The 16,102-nt window shown below is 35.2% G+C and overlaps 1 protein-coding gene across 1 annotated transcript in view; it reads right to left on the bottom strand.

Annotated features, from left to right (window-relative positions):
• Positions 1-1,074: 1,074 nt before the first annotated feature.
• ACTR3 (actin related protein 3) overlaps positions 1,075-16,102 on the bottom strand; it is a 78,622-nt gene continuing 63,594 nt past the window's right edge. The window contains exons 9-12 of the mRNA XM_049889193.1: positions 7,685-7,777; positions 7,360-7,485; positions 3,068-3,151; positions 1,075-1,994 (exon numbers count right to left, since the gene is read on the bottom strand). Of these exons, the coding sequence (XP_049745150.1) occupies positions 1,899-1,994; positions 3,068-3,151; positions 7,360-7,485; positions 7,685-7,777 (399 nt within the window). The 3' untranslated portion in view covers positions 1,075-1,898. The remainder of the gene's footprint in view (positions 1,995-3,067; positions 3,152-7,359; positions 7,486-7,684; positions 7,778-16,102) is intronic.

Consider the following 16,102-nt stretch of genomic DNA (forward strand, 5'->3'; position numbering starts at 1 on the left):
CCAAATACTTTTTGGTACTAGTTTGTTTACAATGTTTGTGTTAATGTTTCTTCAAGTTAAAAAAGAGATCTTTGATACAACTACTACTACTAGACACAGTCTGTTCATTACTCTCACACTCAAAGAATTGAGTCAAATAAACGATTAATAAAGTTTTAAAATCCAGATTCACTCTAAATGAAAGCTAAAGTTTACTCCCCAATTCTATATAGTAAAAAACAACAAAAGTACTTTAATTGGTCTTTAACTTTTGGACAGAGGTATACTAATCTTATTGGTTATTTTCATGGATAGCGGAGTTCAAGTGTGCACTGATATTACTGTTTCAGTTCTAAAAATCCTACAAAAACCAAACAGTCAACAATGAGAACGTTTAAGGGGACAGGGAAACTAGATTAATCGAAACAAACAACCAGAAAGGAAATAATGAGAATGTTCACACATTGTGAAGACTGTCATCAATGTCACTGAACAATTTGTGTAGAAATTGCTGAACGGGAACCTAAACTGCTGTGTAAACCTTCACCGAAAACACAATATTGTTTACAAAAAACCCTATATAGTATCTCCCATTTTAGTATTCTATAAATAACTGGCAAGATGTTAAGCTCACAAGAAATCTTCTGCCATGCATTATAGATTCCAGTGGATACCACTGTTCCAACAAGAATAGAAATCATCAAATACACAAACACAAAAAAGAATTACATTGCTTCAAAAAAAAAAAAAAAATTAGAAAAGGTAATTCAGTTTTAATTTATTTTCACCACTTTTTCTTCATGATTCAGATATTTTAAAATGCAAAGAAAATTAACTTTCCATGATATGTCAGGGACTGGCACTAAAAAAATTTTCAAACTGCAAATGACTTATACAAATGAAAATATCAAATGGAGATCCAGTTATCAAAATGAAAGCACTCAACATATTAAAATTCACAATTATTTGTATAGAGCACATAAAAAAGTCAGCTTGCTAACCAACTGTTGTGATTTTCAAGAACTACCACAGAGGGTAGAAGAAAACAGATTTATTAGTTAACTTATAAAGAGATTAAAGAGCTTGAAACAAGTATTAAAAAGAAATTTGTGCCTTTATTAGAATGGTGTTAGACTTTAAATACACCAATTTTGATAATCAAATTATTGTTTTGTTTTGTTTTTTATAAGAAATGACACTACGGAACCGCAATACTGGTCCAACAACAGTCTTATCTTTACTTTTCTTTCAGAGCAAAAAACAGAATGTGAGTAATCAAGAAGCACTAGCAGGCATCAATTAATCCAAGACACTAGCTTCTTAGTTCCAAAAGCACTTGCAACGAAAACCACTGGGGTGGACGGCGGAGGGGGATGAAAGCAACTGGTAATAACTGGAATCCCATTGAGTGTGTATGCCGAGTCTCATGAGGTTATTATTATTTTTTTTTTAATTTATCCTTTACTTGGTCACTTTTTTTTTCCTCAGATACTACAGTTTTTCTTCGACTTTTTTTCCTCAAAGTATAAAAAGTATGAAATATAAACAAGCTCTTGCACTGTACACTAAGAAGTGTACAATTCAAGCATTATAGAGCTATCTACATACTGATAAATCCCATCAAATCTTGGATAATTCAATAATATACAAAATATCAGGGCACACAAAGAACTAAAACCCACTTCTTTTTGTGACACATAAGATTCAAATATTCAATCTAAAGAAAAACACTTAATCATTTTGGCTTTCCTCTACATTCGCATGATGATACACTTATTAAAATATTCCTGTATAATTATGTTTGGTCTTATTATTTCAAGTCAGGTTTAAAACCTCAAAACCAGTCATCCAGACAAAACAGGCAATCAGAAAGATTATCTCTTCCCACCTCCCTAACCCCAATAACTATGAAGTCAGTTTTACGACATGACCCCAAACACTGGATTGTGACGACAAATGCTAGGTCCAATTTCTTCATAATCCTTTTTGGTGTGGCATACTTGGTAGAACTCAGGCTGAAAATAAAAGAACATATTTTTATAAAGGTCAAAAACCCTTAACCTTTAAAATAATTGTTTTGGTTAAATCTAAAGTATTTTTTATTAGACCACCCACTGTACTTGAACTAAGCTTATAAAATTCTAGCAACCATGACTTAAATTCAGCTATAAATCTGTACCAGAGCTGAAACGGAGCATTTAACATATGCCTCTCCTGTGCACTGCCCCCAAACACCTATTTTTCCTAGGATTATGGCATTGTGAGGAATGGAAGGTCGAGTCTCCAATGTCTAGGCTGTTCTACTACGGGTTTCCCGTGCTGTGTGCGCTGAACCAATAATCTCAAGTGACAGCATTAACCAAAGGTAGAGTAAACTACTCCTCGTCATGCTACAGAACCAACTGTGGCCTTCCTCACTCAATGTCTGGTAAAGACAGACCATTCTATGCGCTCTGTCACCTCATTTCTCAAAGGGGAAAATTACAAACTCAGCTAGGTTACATAGCACAACTGAAGATAACTACAATCACGGAACAGTATCATTTTTGCCTCCTATTCCTGAATGGTTTTAAGTTCAAGGTTATGCAGTTCTTCAGTAATTCAGATAAAAGCCGCTTCCTTTTAATACTGTGTACATTACCAGAATAAAGCACCAAAGAAGCTTTAAGTTGTTCTGATTTGGGGAGAAGGTTCTTAGTGCAATTCCCTTTACTCAATTTTAAACATCAACTTCCTATGCAATAAAACAGATAACTTTTACCTTAAAGCTTTTAAATATCTGCACAGAAAAAATAACTTGCTGATGTCTGTATTACCACAGGGTAAAAGAACTTTCCCTACAGAAAAATTTAAACCTAGTATAAAACAGTCACTCTAAAAAGATGTTTAGTAAGCTAAGAACATGAACATTAAATTCAAATTTCTACTTTTTAAAATACTGTGTGTGTATCCAATTTAAAAATTTTCCTACTCTTAATATTTAGATGAAATTTAGAAGAATCTACCTTATTCTTCTGAAGTGTCTAAGTATTGATGGATTCTGCTATTTAAAAAAATAAACTTTAAAAGTAAGCTTCATCCTACGTACCGTGGAAGCCAGCATTGATCCTCCAAACCAAACTGCATACCGCTGCATGTGGTGTGTAATGACTTGTACATCAATAGGCTTTGGCTGAAAAAGACATCAGATCACTTCAGTAGTAAATCCAACTCTCTCACCTTAAATGCACGTACACAAAAATAACATTTAAACTCAATTCACAAGATATAAGCCAGAAACAACTGACACTGGTTATCTACAGCCCAGGCAGAGCGGAAGCACTGTGGAGGGGATGGGATCAGGACAGAATGGATGGAGGGGGAATCTATTTTGTACATTTCTGATTTTTAGAACCATGTTAATATTCCACAGATTCAAAAATAAATAAAATTTAAAAAGAAGGGGATGCATGGTGCAAATTGGGATATAACAGAAACAAATTACACTAGTACTATTTTAAAAAACACGCAGAATGAAGTAAAGGACTTGGAAACACAGAATCTTAACTATATACGTTCATGCTGAAGATAAAAACTAACCAAATATTGAAGTCAAATTAGTAGAGCTATTTTTCACAGTGGTATTAACAATTCTGAAACTATGTATGTATTCTCCTTGGAAACTCTATGGGACAGTTCTACTTTGTTCTATAGGGTTGCTATGAGTTGGAATTAACTTGATGGCAATCGGTTTGGTCTGGTTTATATATGCATTCTAGGACTGAGCAAAACATAAATATAGTGAATAGTGAGAGCCAGATTTCTGTCAGAGAAGGGAATTACAAATATGGAAAAACAGAAATCTGGAATAAACCCTGTGATATTTATTCTGGAACTGGAGGCAACAGATGAACTCATAGTTTTTCATTTATATAGCTAGAGAACTAGACATAGATGTGGGTACACACACACACACACATTCTAGCTGTCAGCTGAGCCGATAAGAAAACAATGAGACCAGTACTAATGAGCACATTTAAGATACCTAAAACTTAGTTTCTTAAGAGCATTCTCCACTAAAAGAAAACAAGCGTGGCTTGAAAAAAATGGCTGACTTTCAGGGCCTGAACAGGGAAAGCACAAGATGAGCTGTGCCAGAAAGTAAGGCAATGCTATAAGAATGATGGGGCTGCATGAAAAGGAAACAAGAGGCACTCTGAATGGCAGCCACTGGCCAAACCTGAGAAAAGTTAAGTGTCAAAATTAATGATACTAAGGGATTACAGCCCATAGAACGAGAAACCATGAGTTCAGGAATGAATGAATGAGATGGGAAAGCTCTTCCTTACAGTAAAACGAGAACTAAAAACACAGAAGGGATGGTGAAATTTGCAAAACACCATTTGGTAACTACCACAGTAATAACTATTTTAGGCAAGAATCAGCAATGGATGCTAAAACTTGTGGTTGACGAGAAACAGGATAATTACTAGTCCGACAGCATCTTCCCATAAGATTCTTATTAAATAGAAACCAAAAGACAGTAACTATAGTAACTTTATAGCAGAGAAACCTGGCAGACACATCTTTAACCAAGCGGTCGAAGTTCATCTACGGGGCAAATCACATCATATGTCCACTGCCAACAACTCACTGCAAAGGATCCAACATCACCTCTGTGGCATTACTGCCAAAAGGGCATAATCTGAAGCTAATCGTGAGAAACGCTCTACAAAATAAATGGCCTGCACCCTTCAAAAATGTTAAGGACATGAAAGTCAAAAACTACTCATTATTCCAGATTGAAGTGGCATAACTAAGTGAGACATGCAACCCTGGACTGGATCCAGAACAAGGGAAAAACTTTTTTTCCTTTTGCTATAAAAGACATTAGTGGGACTGCTGGTAGATTTGAATTAGATCTATAGCTAGATAAAGGCATTGTATCAAGGTTGATTTCATGATAATTATAACGTGTTGAAAGGACACGCTAAAACATATATGGGTAATGGGGTGTATTGCAACTCGCTATCAAATAGTTTAGAAAAAAATTTTGTTTGTATGTATATGTGTATATACAAGTATTTATATAAATAAAATGATAAAGCAAATGTAATAAAATGTTAATATTTGGGGAATCTAGGTGAACAGTATATGAGAATTCCTTTTACTAGTTTTGTAACTTTTCTGGAAGTATGAAATTATTTTAAAATAAAATGATTTAAAAAATTACATCTCATAAAAAAATATGGCTGTATACCAATTCTCACTGCAGCATTATATACAACAGCCAAAAGGTGGAAACAACCCAAGTGTCCATCAGCGGATGAATGGATGAACAAAATGTGGTATATTCAGCCATGAAGAGAAATGAAGTTCTGGTACGTGATACAACATGGATGAATCTTAAAAACATTATGCTAAGTGAAATAAGCCGGAAACAAAAAAGACAATATTGTATGACCCCACTTACATGACATATCCAGAATATGCAAACACATAAAGACTTTATTAGTGGTTAACAGAGGCTAGGAGGAAGATGGAATGGGAAGGTTCTATTCGGAGTGATTAAAAACTTTTGGAAATATATAGTGGTCACAGCTATACAATATGATAAATATAACGAATGTTACTGAGTTCTACAATTAAAAATGGTTAAAATGGCAAATTTTTGTTATATATATATATATTTTAGTTATATATTTACCAAATTGAAAAAATATATAAATGGCTTACTTGAAAAAAAAGAAGCTATTTTGTTGTCATTAAAAATTACAGATTTAAATACAGAATAAAGTCAGATATAGTATATAAAGGTGTACCTTAGGAAGAGCTATAAAAGTGAAGACATGTTATGAAGAGCTATAAAAACGATTATTAAATAAAATGAAAGGGAAGTGGCAGAGTCTTCCAGCACACAGTTTTTACTAAATCATTATTTATGTCAGCACAGAGTTGGTATCACTGACGGGAAAAATTCTTCATTTTTTATTTAAAAATGTACAAGAAGATTAAAAATGCGTTAAATAGTTTTTACTTTATTAAAATACCATACTAAAAAACACACATTTTTGTTTTCATTTCATGTTATCTGGAATGAATCATTAACAATTAGAGAATTACTTAGTATATCCACAACCAGACTATTAAGACAATCAACTTACTTCAACTTCATAAGTCTTCTAATAAAAATTGAGAAAACCAAAAACGTAAAATAAAAAATTGAAAAAACGACACAAGCTATGTTCACATAATCAACGTGATCAGTATGACTCTCAGCACAGAGAACTGGAAAGTGCACTGGTAAAACTCATTGACTTTTTTTAGGTAGGTGAACGAATTGGTTGGGACTGGGGTGGGGGGGTGGATCAGAAACAAAAGGTCAATATTATAAAAACACATTACATGAACAGATTGATTAAAAGTAGAAGTCATGCCAGTACAGAGACAGAGGCGCAACAATATTTCACTTTTCATCCAAAAAATATACCTTTTAACTGGAATGAGTCATTAAAAACTAAACCACTACTTAACATATCTACAACCAAACTATTAAGACAATCAATTTACTTCAACACTTAGTTCTAATAAAAACTGAAAAATGTGTAATGTGCATTAGGCTCACGTAATAAAGGACTAAGTTTATTTAAAATAAAGTTTAGATGCTGAAAACAGTTGTCATGCAATTTCTCAATACGCAGCAAACTCTAGACTGATATTCTTTATTTTTAAGTAATTCTGAATGACTGTGGTAGTTTTAGGTGGAGCCCTCATTTTTTGGTAATTTTCCAAGTTGAAACAAGTGTATTTTATTTAGCAACTTATCCTCTGTATCAATGGTTTGCTTCAACATTCTACATTTAACAAGGATAAAACATAAAATTTGCTAAAAATTTGTCTCATAAATATAGCAAGACATTTGAGAATTTAAAATTAAGAACTCTAATTTTTTGACAGCAAGCCCGAAGGTCCAGGACATGTCACAGAACGGCCACCTGGACGAACCGCTGTTTGCCCTCACAATGGGAGAAGGCGTGCTTAGCCAAAAAAACAACAGCATCTCTCCCGACTCTGCTTTCTCCTGCTTTCGTGATATTTATAATTTAGGAGATTCACAGAGAATATTATCTCTGGAGTACTGCAAAGAATCTAGTATATACAAGTTATCTGTGAGAGAGGTATCAAAAAAAATCTGACAGCTGTAACTAAGACAATTTTCCAGAAATGCAGACAATGGAGGACTCAATTCTCAAGAACACCATGGACATGGATCTACAACCACTTTTCATTAGAATACTTGATAGGTAAGAAAGTAAGTATAAACACTGGCAAATATTCACCAGCCCTACTACAATAAACGAGGCACCCTCAACCTTCCCACCAATAATTGAGAAAACCAACCTTCAATCTACCACCACTCAATTCTTCACTTAATTTCAGCCTGGCATCTACAGTTCTTTTCAAATCTCTCTGCAAGCGACGTCCAAAATCCCTGAACATGGTTGAGCCTCCAGAGAGGACAATATTCTGTATTAGTGGAGAAGAAAAAAATAAGTATGACCTTTACTTAAAAAAGAAGAATAAATTTTAAATACTTAGTACTGAAATTCTATTATATCCTTTTAAAAAAGGTGTTTTTTTTTAACTTAATATTTTAACAATGGATAGTAAGGTAAGTTTTTTTAAAAGTATGACCTTGAATAACAATTGGATTCTAACTACTGACCTTGTAGAGAGGACGTCTGACATCAATAGGACAATTCTGAATTACTTCATCTACAACTTCTGAGATAGGCTGTGTGAAGTCAGGATTAGCAAACTGAAAAACAAGTTGGGTATAAGATAGAGATTGGATCACTACTGACTTAAACATCACAACAAATTTAACAATGTTTTCAGTTCACAAAGACTTTTAGAAGCTATCAATTCTAGTCTCTGATTCAAATTAAAGAAAAATAAGGTTTCAGAAAAAATTAAAATGATGATATATACCATTCTGTAACCATCACAAGAGGCAAAAAATGTAAAGCCACATAAATACTATGAGTTGGCAAAAGTCTGGGTACATGGGAACTCTTGTACACTGCTGGTGAGAGTATATATAGACATAATCACTTTGGAGAGCAATCTGGCAATATCTGATAAAGTTAAAATGCGTACACCATTCACTTCACTTCTTAAAACTCAAGGGAACTCAAACATGTGCACTGAGTTTCGTAAAAGCGTATTCACTGCAGCCTTGTTTTTAAGAGCAAAAATAACACATAAGTCTAATTAATAAGGGATGAAATAAATGTTACATAGCCATATGATGATATGTCACATAGTAACAGTTAAAACAATCTCTAAGTAGTTGACACTTGGAAGCAAAACTCATTTTTTAAAACACTAACTTCAAAAAAATGCATTTATGTACATTTTAAAAAACAATGTGTTTTATGGATACACGTACATGTAAAAATATGAACCATATATACACCAAATTCAGGACGGCAGTTATCTCAGGAGATCGATGAAGAATGAATGAAAAGAAGTAGAGAAAGGAAATTTTATTTCTTAAAAAAAAAAATCCTTAATATGATAAATACTAATGTGTTTATTTGGGGTAGTAAATGTATATGTTATAAAGCATGCTTCTCAGAAATTTTTTTCAAAACAGACTGGCTACATAGGCAGATGAGAGATAAAAAAAAATGTCTGACAATAAAAATCACAATGGAAATGGAAATATGAGGTTGAAAATAAATTTTAAAAACTTGATTTAATGGCCAACACTACTATACACAAAAAAGAAGCTTTATTCACAGAGAATACAAAATACTTAGGGAAGGCTTGCTTGCTTCTCCTTCATTTATTTTTATATGCATGCCTATGAGCTCTCCCCTAAACCATACTGTATATTTTCTGAGAAACTACATAACATAAAAACATGAACAAGTTTTCAAACGCTATCTATATCTTCAGTGTTCAACACTGGAAAGTTCAGATGCTCACACTTTTTTAATCTAACCCAAACAAAAAACAGTGAATCCTTCAAATGATACGGGAGCCGGGACACAGGAGTGTCTAAAATTATGGCGGGGGGGGGGGATCCTAAAATGTTTTCCGCTCACTTGGGCAGTGACACAATTCATACAATACAAAAAACAGGTCTATTCTGGGAAAACATGGTGAACTGACCACACATTTCTAATTGTGCTCTCTTCCAAAGCTCTACTAAATGAAGAGTAAAGAAAACCTTTTTTAAAAGGCATAATTCCAAAAATGTGGAGAGAAGAGGAAGAAACATTAACAAAATTTGTTTAACTGGAATCTGGAAAGCAGATGGACAAGACTTTGTAGATCCTCCAAAACACTTAATAAGTCATCAGTAGGGAAAGCCAAGAACTAAGCTTTTTCATATCATAAATCCTCACCACCACCCCACCCCCACCTCAAAGACTTGATTATGCCACTGGCGTAGCTGTTAAGAGCTATGGCTGCTAACCAAAAGGTCAGCAGTTCAAATGCGCCAGGCACTCCTTGGAAACCATACAGGGCAGTTCTACTCTGTCCTATAGGGTTGCTATGTGTCAGAACCGACTCAATGGCAACAGCTTTGGTTTGGTTTTTGGTCACTCTGAAATTGAGGTAGAAGGGGGACAGGGAGGAAGGCTGGTTCAAAATCTGTCTGAAAAGCTGCTGAAGTCCCAGATCCCCTCCAAAAAAAGCAAACAACTGCTTCCTCCCCACCCCAGGAGAAAACTGGTAAATCTGTTTTCTAAAGAGAATAAAACAGAGAGTTCTAGGACTCTTCTATATAGCTGAAAAGTATTAAAAGCAGGGGAATTTTTGGTGAAGGTAATTCCGCCTGCTGCTCAAACACATGCCAGCCCTCTTTCCCTATTTGGCTTCCAGCCTTTATCCTTCCAGGCAGTAGTCTTCTCTGGGAACTGGACTGCCTGTAAAAGACCTAAAAAATTTCTCCAAAGAAAAGGCCATGGTCAATAAGCCCCACTCACAAAACTCAGATTTCCAATTAGGTTTTTAGTGTGTCCCTCTTAAAGTGGACCTGCAAGAATTATCAGATAGCTGAGAGTGTCTAGCACAAAAACATACGGATCAAAACAAAGAGAAAACTCAATTTGGAAAAAAGACTGCAGGAAGAAGAAAAGTTAAAAAAAAAAAAAGAAAAAACCATGATTAATATTCTCAAAGACTTTGGCGGTGCCTCAAAAAGTTAAACACAGCATTACCATATAACCCAGGAATTCCACTCCTAGGAATATACCTAAAAAAACTGAAAGAAAAAACTCAAACAGACACTTCTACACCAAAGTTCACTGTATCAGTGCTCATAACTGTCAAAAGGTGGAAACAACCCAAGTGTCCACCAACAGGTGAATGGATGATAAAATGCGGTACACACATACAATGAAGTATCATTCCACTATAAAAAGGGATGAAGGTCTAATACATGTACAACCTGGATGAACCCTGAAAACATTATGCTAAATCAAGTAAGCCAGGCACAAAAGGACAAATATATGATCCCACTTATATGAAAGATAAAGAATAAACAAATGCACAGACATAAAGTAGATCACAGTTACCAGAGAGGTTACTGGGAGGACGGGGACTGGGAAGTTATTCCTCAACTGGTACAGAGTTCCTGTCTGGGGTGATGGAAAAGTTTTGAAAATCAATACTAGTGGTGATGTTTTTACAACACTGTGAGTGTGATCAGTACCACTGGATTATACACTTACAAATGGTTAAAATGGAAAATTTTGTTATGTATATCTCACCACAAAAAAGAAATACACACATAGATATACCCTCAGAGAGCCATTAAGATATACAATCTTGAAATAAGAGCAAAGTAGCATTAAAAAAAAAAAAGGAATATTCAAAAGCAAGGATGGGTGAAGCTCTTGAAAATTAAGTATATTTTACCAGAAATTTAAAAAAAAAAGCAATAAAAGGTTTAGAAGATAAAGTTGAATAAATCACCTGTACATTAAAACAAAAAGACAAAGAGAAATGATGACAGGAAAGTAGGCTAATATAAAAAGTCCAGTATCCCAAAAACAGGAGATTCAGAAAGACAGAACAGAGAAAATAATGAGGAAGTCATCAATTAAATAACTTAATAGTATTTTCCTAGAAAAACATGAGTTTCCAGATCCAAAGTGCCCACCACAACGGGTGAAAATAGAGCCCAATGAGGACACATCAAAAACTTTCAGAATGTTAGTGACAAAGAGGGGATCCTACAAGAATCTGGAGAGGGGGAAAAAAAGGTCTATACGTGGTGTAAGAATCAGAATATTTTTAATCTTGAGTTATAAAACTGAAAGGTAGAAAGCATTTCAGCAATGGCTTCAAGATGCTCAAGTAAAATGACTTCTAATCTAGAATTCTATACTCAAACTATCAAACAACTGTAAGGATAAAAATGAATACATTTTCAGACATGCAGGATCTTAAAAATTTTCATCCCCGTGCATCCTTTATCAGGAGCCCTATTGGTAGATGATTTCCACCAAAATACACAAGTGAAGAGGAAGACATGAGATACAGGAAAGAAGGACCCAACACAGGAGAGAAGCAAAGGATATCCCCAGAATGATGGTGAAAATACAGAACACTATATTAAGCGCAGAAGGAAACAGGCTCACACTGGAGCATATCAAAGAGGTTCTAGAAGATTAAATTCATGAAAAAATTCTATTCATGGGAATATCTTGAAAGAAAATTTATACAACTGATGGAAAGAGTCTGAAGGTGAATTAATGATAATTATTTAAAGACTAAACAAACTACTTATTAATGACTCCATGGAAAACCAAGTATAAAAGAGGAAAAGACTTCAAGGTTAACTATGTGGCTCAGATGTGAATAAAATTTTCTGGTCACAAAAATACAAGCACTGAACTTTTACTTAATTGAAATTACAATGTAACTACTAGAATGATATGAACTACGTGTGATGGAGCAGTAAGAATAGAAAAGGCAATCCTCCTCTTCAATAGCCAGAATCGACGGAAAATGACTAAAACCAAAAAAACCTGAAGTTGCAAGTATATCACTTAGCATAATGTTTTCAAGGTTATACTGCAATATAACCAAGCAATTTAGAACAATGAAGGCAATTACCAAAAGAATGAACTAAAGAGTTTGAAGTGATTACCTCTAGGAGTGGAAAATAGGGGGAGAAATATGGAGGGCACTCCAGGATTTTGTCAGAACTTGTATAAGTAGGGCTTTTTAAACTGTGCACATACACAGCGATTTTTAATAACCTTAAAAAGGGGAAAGAAATAACAGATTTCTCATAGAATAAACATTTCAGCTTCAGAGCAATTGTCCCTTAACTCAATGACCTTTAATCCACTTCTACTTCAGCCACTCACTGGTGTAACAACGCGAGAGGAAAATTTGCTCTGACTTCCAAATTACATGTGACTCTCCACCGTTCTGAATCCCCACTAAAATGACAGGAAGGGAATTAAAAATGAAAAGGAAAATGTCCAAGGACAAAAAGAGGAGACAGGCAAACAATAAAGTATTTCACTGTCTAGGAGAAAAAAATGGAATGTTACATCCTAAGTGCTACCAGAGGGGCATATTGTAAGTGAATCAATTCACTCTGTAGAACCTTCAAGAAGTAACAGGAACTGAAGGGGTAAGAAATCACACAAGGAAAGGTAAAACTGAGTTTTAAAAAAAGAAATCCTTAAAATTTTCTGTATGGAATAATGAGATCCCCAGGTTCACTTCCTGACTTTGTACAAGTAGGCAATTAATTCCAACTTCAATGAATAGACGAAAGAATGAACAGAAAATAAAGCGAATTAAGAAACAAGGCAGAAGTTTAGGAAGAGCTATACTTTATGTGAAAAAGAAGTAGTCACATTACACCACTAGCCTCAGCAGTGCACTAGCATCACAGGTGTAATACCATAAATACTATAATACCATTGATTTACTCAGTAACTATAACCTAACACATGGACTGGCTGGGGGGAAACTGGGTCTAGAAACATTCAGCTAACCTAAAATAATGTTAGTAAATAAACTACTAATGTTGATATGTCAGAAAACAGCAATGTGACCACAGTATATAGAATCAGAAACCTGGAGATGACAGAAGAGCAAAAATAGCTAAAGGAGCTGAGAGAGGTTGCTCTTGAAACACAAAGGGGGTGAAAAGCTGCAGCTTTTCTTCTAAGTCTGTCAGTTTCATTTGACATTCAAAACCATGTGCATATATTTTTTAATTAATTTTTATTTCTTAAAATACTTAAAGAAAATATGCCCTCTAAAATCTTAAAATAAAACTCCAGTATACCAGTCTAACCATAATTCCTTATTCTTCTGGGGTTCATTCCTTTGTTCCCAATTTATAATTACATCCCAATTCATCATAATCTCCAGTCCCTGCCTATCTTTCCACCTCTATTCAGCCTTCTGGATTTGTTGTCTCCCCAGCCCCACCCCAGCTAATGCTGCAACACTTCAAACCTCTGCCTTGTCAAAACCCTCAGCTCCTTCCCCACAGCGTCTGGACACTACTGAACAACTAAAAATTGGGGTACCTAACCTATTTTTAACCTTAGTGGATGAATGACACCTCAGCATAAAGAAAACAAAAATCCTCACAGCTGGACCAACAAGCAACAACATGATAAATGGAGAGATGACTGATGTTGTCAAGGATTTCATTTTACCTGGATCCACAACCGGCACCCATGGAAGTAGCAGTCAAGAAATCATACAATGTTGGGCATATATGCTGCAAAACACCTCTTTAAAGCATTAAAAAGCAAAGATGTCATTTTGAGAACTAAGGTGTGCCTGACTCAAGCCATGGTATTTTCAATCACCTTATAGGCATGCGAAAGCTGGACAATGAACAAAGAAGACTGAGGAAGAATTGACGCCTTTGAATTATGGTGTTGCCAAAGAATACTGGGTATATCATGGACTGCCAGATGAACAAATCTGTTTTGGAAGAAGTATAGCCAGAATGCTCCTTAGAAGTGAGGATGGCAGACTGTGTCTCGTGTCCCTTAGACATGTTATCAGGAGGGACCAGTCCCTGAGAAAGACATTATGCTTGGTAAAGTAGAGGGTCAGCAAAAAAGAAGCCCCTCAAAAAGGTGGACTGATACAATGGCTGCAAGGATGGGCTGGAGCAGAGCAACGATTTTGACGATGGTGCAGAATAGGACGGTGTTTCATTCTGTTGTACACAGGGTTGCTATGAGTCACAACTGATTCAACGGCACCTAACAACAATAACCTCAGTGGTGCCTCAATGCTATTAATATCCATTCTTTAGTCACTTTCTCAATCCTTTCAATAGTGATTATAAAATGCACTATACTCTCCAAGCCCTCCACTTTATGTTCAATCCTCCCAACACATCAGTTTGATTTTACTTCATGGAAAAAATTAAAACTGTGAACTATGACGATTAAATTCCACAACTGTCTACTTCCTTGCCCATCCTTCCCCAACTCCACATTTTCCTGCACCATACTTAACACCTTACTTCCTGTCACTGAAGTAACCCCTCTTAAAGACAAGTCTTATTATTGTAACTGACTTACTATTTCCCAGTAGCCACCACACTTTTCTTTCATAGTTACCTCTGAGAATGCTCAAACTATTTCCAATCCTTCACCTCTCACTGATTCAACATGCTGCCTCTATCATATCATTCCACTGAAATTGCTAGGATGGGTGCTAAAAACTCATGAGTACTTCCCAGTTTTCCTCTATTACCTCAAGACAGCAACTGGCATTATTTAACCTCAACTCCTTAAAACATTCGCTTCTCTCAATTTTATGACCACAATTCCTTGATTTGGCTTCTACCTCTCTGTATCCTTCAATATTCGTTGTAGATTCCTCTTACTTTGCCTATTCCTTAAGTGTTAGTCTTTGCTAAGGCCTCATTTTTCATCTTCTTCCTGCTCTACGTCCTCTCCTCTGTTCATTTCTTCCTTTGCCACATATATGGTGATGACATCACATCTGTGCTCACTCCAGGACACACAACTCATTTCGAACTGTTTTAAAAATGCAAAATAAACTCATCTCCTGTTTCTACTTTACCTACTCCTCCCATTCAAAATTCTTAATTTCAGTATCTAGTTGAAGTTACAAACCTAGGATCATCAAAGAACCTTCATATTCTTACTCCTCTCGCATCTAAGCAATCACTAAGTCCTGTTGGTTCTATTCTTTTCTTTCTTTCATTACCACCTTTTTCATTCTCACTGACCTACTTTAGATATTATTTTTTTCATCTGGAAAACTGAAATAAACTCACCTGTCTCCAAAACAATTCACATCTCTGTATCAATGGATTCAACCTAATGCTGCCAGAGTGATCTAATACTGTACATGAATCTAAGTATGTTACTTCCACGCTGAAGATTTCTGAATGACTATGTAATCCAGCAAACTCCCTTGCATAGTATATTAAGTCCTTCCTGATCATGATCCCTCATGTTCATGAACACCTATGCAGATCCATTACCTACTATTCCCTCACTTTATATTTTTATTATCCAGCTCTCTCATGTCCCAGACTTCTGCCCAATTTACCTCCTTTGCCAGAAATACACTCTCCTACCTTACCTGCTGGCAAATCCCCATTCATCCTTTAAGTCTCAGTTCAATCATTATCTCCTCTAAGAGATTTCCCTGGTTCTCCCAAGCCTACTTAGATGCTCTTTATTGCTATTCCCTCACCAAATACATTAAATTCATTAAAACCACCTATATCTGTCTATATATCCATTTCTTATTCTTTGAGCTCCATAAGAGCAAAAATATTATTTCATTTTTGAATATCTAATGTTTTAACTGATACTATGAAAACAGTATCTACTTAACATTTTGTTAACGCTAAGCGGTATTAAAAAACAATTGTTCTCAAAATTCGAGCTCATGAAAATAGACCACTGGCGAATGTTTTGCTGTGTATATTCTCAACAACAACAAAACAAAGAAACTAAAAGAAAACTATATGGAGCACAGTTCTACTCTGACACACATGGGGTCACCATGAGCTGGGGTCAACTTGATGACAACTTGTTTTTTCCTCTTCCCATCATGTTAACCTGTTTTAACAAAGGCAGTTTTCTCT

Source organism: Elephas maximus, chromosome 6 (genome assembly GCF_024166365.1).
Source record: "Elephas maximus indicus isolate mEleMax1 chromosome 6, mEleMax1 primary haplotype, whole genome shotgun sequence".
Lineage (NCBI taxonomy): Eukaryota > Metazoa > Chordata > Mammalia > Proboscidea > Elephantidae > Elephas > Elephas maximus.